This window comes from Prionailurus viverrinus, chromosome A2 (assembly GCF_022837055.1).
Source record: "Prionailurus viverrinus isolate Anna chromosome A2, UM_Priviv_1.0, whole genome shotgun sequence".
Taxonomy (NCBI): Eukaryota; Metazoa; Chordata; class Mammalia; order Carnivora; family Felidae; genus Prionailurus; species Prionailurus viverrinus.
The window spans coordinates 157,667,552-157,670,709 of record NC_062562.1 but is presented as its reverse complement, the minus strand read 5'-3'; the positions used below and the strand labels follow the sequence as shown (position 1 = coordinate 157,670,709).

Sequence of the window (3,158 nt, the reverse complement as noted above, 5' to 3'; positions counted from 1 at the left end):
ACATGTTATTTCTTCATAATAAGCACAGAGAGGGATTACATAGTTTGTTATCTTGGTGTGGTTCATATTAATCACATGCTGGCTCTAAATCAATTTTCTGTTTTTTATTTGATGGGTGTGCACGTATTATTGGGAAAGTGTATATTTCTCTATTCTTTAGGAACTGGAATGAAACTTCAAAATCTAATTTGCCCCACCATAACAACTATACCAACCTCAAATAGTCATAGAAGTAAATATCAATTAGGAAAACAATGAAAAATGTGTGTTTCCATGAATATAGTTTCCCTTCTAATTGAATACATCCCATACTGTTGGAACTGTAAAGGGGTGTATGTGAGAGTGTGTACATGCCTCTGTGTGTATGTGTGTGTGTGTGTGTGTGTGTGTGTGTGTGTGTGTGTGATTTTTTGCTGTTCACGGATATAAAGGGCTCTTTCTGAAAAATGTGCTCGAGAGCCCAGAAGCTCAGCATTTAGTCTTTGCTACCAACCTTACATTTTCATTTGGAAGCGCTGGTGTGATGAGTGGCGTTCTTTTCATACTTTCCTCAGTAATTCTGATTTTGAAAACACCAAATACAAGAAAACCCCAAGTTCCTAACTTTCTAGTTCCAAGATGTCTAGGAGTGGTGTCTTATTTTGTACAAGGCTGTTTGAGGTGGTGCTGATGCCATCATTGTGAAGAGTGGCAGCGAACTGTGACATTTTCTTTCTTGTCAAACAGCCCCTGCCAGGTAACCTGCTCTGGCACCATGGTCACATCAAGGGCACCTAGAACTGCTATCGCCAGAGGCAGATGCCATTTACATTGCCCCCAACACAGGAGCACAGCAAAATAGATGTTCCTTTGCTCTGGACTCTTCCTGTTTTCTTCCTGGGGCTGCACATGCCACTCTTCCCCCCACGCCCCCCTGCCATTTGGAAAAATAAAACATTCAATTGACCATCCACTTATCCATCTGCCGCCCTGTATTTCATGTTTTTCTCCAGACAACCTCCTGAAATTATTGGTCTTTACAAACTCCCTCACTGTTTTCATCACCTACTCTGGAAACTTCTGTAATATGAATGCTACCTGTCACTGCACTAATAGTATACACAGCCTCCATTTTCCTTGGAACCTCTGCAGCACCTGGTAATTCTGGCCGGGCTTTCTCTCCTTAGTCCCTTTTCCCTGTAGGTATGCTAGCCTCCCTTCTGCCTCTTGGACTGCATACAATGCTTGTCACTAGCCCTCCTTTTTCTTAACTGTGGGTTAGTAGGGTGCCTTCAGTAGGGTGACCATGTAAGTTTTCATCCAGACCAAGATATCGTTGAGAATTAAAGGGTGCCCAGTGACCACAGGCACACACTGAGATCATCCCCGGCAAATGGAGAGGTCCAGCCATCCTCTCCTTACTTAAGGCTCAGGGCAGGAGATGAATGAACATAGATCAAGGAGCTTCCACAATCCATCTTAGAGTTGCTTAGCTACTTCAGCTTAGAATCTCAAGTTAGAAACTCAGTGTCCCATTCATGGAACAACCCAGTTACCTGAGAAATAAGATTAAGCAGAAAAGAGGGGTGAGGAGAGAGGTTTAGGTGGGGGAAAGGCAGAGCTGGTTGAACCGGTCCTGTGGCACTCTGGATTCCATCACGGGGTATGCTCTTATAGATGAAGATGAACACGGTGCTGAAACCTCTTCCAGGCTCTTCTCAGCCCAGGGTTGCCCAAGATCAGTAGCACTGAGTGGCCAGCTGGGTAAGCAGCCATGACGATTTTGCACAAAATATTCCAGGAACTGTTGATGTCAAAGATGTTGGACATGGAAATGAATAGAGCAACTGCATTGAAAATATAGAAAATGAGAAAGTAGCTGATAGCTTTGATCGCCCCCATGTGAGCCTCCATGCTGGGGTCCCTGAAGCCAGTGGCATGTGTAGGGTGTATCTCTTGTGTAGGGTGTATCTCTTGAGAGAGATGATCAGCAGAGTGGCTGCAAAGATGAACATGATCAGAGGAATGAAGATCCCCAGGTTATAGAGAAGAACCAGGTTGACCATGTTAGTCTCAGAGAAGTACTTCTTCTCAGTGGTGTTGGAGGAGGGGATAGGAACGGAACTATTTACGTACACATTGAAGATATCTTTAGAGAAGCGAAAGCTGAAGCATAAGGAGATGAACAGTGACAGCCCCAGAAGCCGAGGCATCAGCTCTCTGATTTTCCTCTTCATCATGGAGAACAAACAGTGAGCAAAGTTTGCAATTCGAAGGCAAGAGACGATGTTGAGCCAGGCAGCAAGCCAGAGGTTGGAATAGTTCGGAAACATGGTGGTGACTTTAAAGATTATAAACACTGTGTTTTGGTTATAAGTGACCAGGAAGAATAGACTGTAAATATTCTCCAGCATCATCCAGATCTGCAGCAAAAGCCTGGAGAAGCTCAGCTTCAACAGGATACAGTCACTCACAGGGAGCCTTTTGCCTCTGGCCCACTTGGCCCCCTGGATGGCAGTGATGAAGCCATTCCCAATCATGCCAGTCATGCACTCTACTCCAGAGACCACCACGGTGAGGACGATTTTAAACCTGGATGTGTCTCTATCCATGGCATCTGTGTTCACTGTCGCCATTCTCTTTGGCCCTGACCTCCAGGTTTCCATGCCAAGGCCTGGTACCTGCTATGCAGTCTTCTGATCCTCCCTCAATGTTATTATAATTTTTTTCCCCAGTTAATGGTTATTTCCAATTTTTCTTCATTTGTTTGCCCCATGACTACAGGTCGGAGGCTTGAAAGGCAAATGATGGGAGGATCTTGTTACTGGATGTCTCTGTTTTTCATAAAGACCCATTTGCCTCGGGCTTGCAGGAGCTCACTGGAAAAAATTTGAGATAGGTTCCTATCATGGCATCTTTCTCCCTTATTTACTTTAAGTAAGTAACCCACTCTCATTCTGTCTCTGTCTCTCTCAAAAATAAACATTAAAAAAATTTTTTAGGGGCGCCTGGGTGGCGCAGTCGGTTGAGCGTCCGACTTCAGCCAGGTCACGATCTCGCGGTCCGGGAGTTCGAGCCCCGTGTCAGGCTCTGGGCTGATGGCTCAGAGCCTGGAGCCTGTTTCCGATTCTGTGTCTCCCTCTCTCTCTGCCCCTCCCCCGTTCATGCTCTGTCTCTCT

General features: G+C 45.3%; 1 protein-coding gene across 1 annotated transcript; it reads right to left on the bottom strand.

Moving 5' to 3' along the window:
- Positions 1 to 1,650: 1,650 nt before the first annotated feature.
- On the bottom strand, positions 1,651 to 2,615 carry LOC125154557 (taste receptor type 2 member 40-like). The gene is given in 2 exon segments (XM_047839002.1): positions 1,651 to 1,932; positions 1,935 to 2,615. Coding segments are annotated over 2 exon segments (963 nt in total).
- Positions 2,616 to 3,158: the final 543 nt, after the last annotated feature.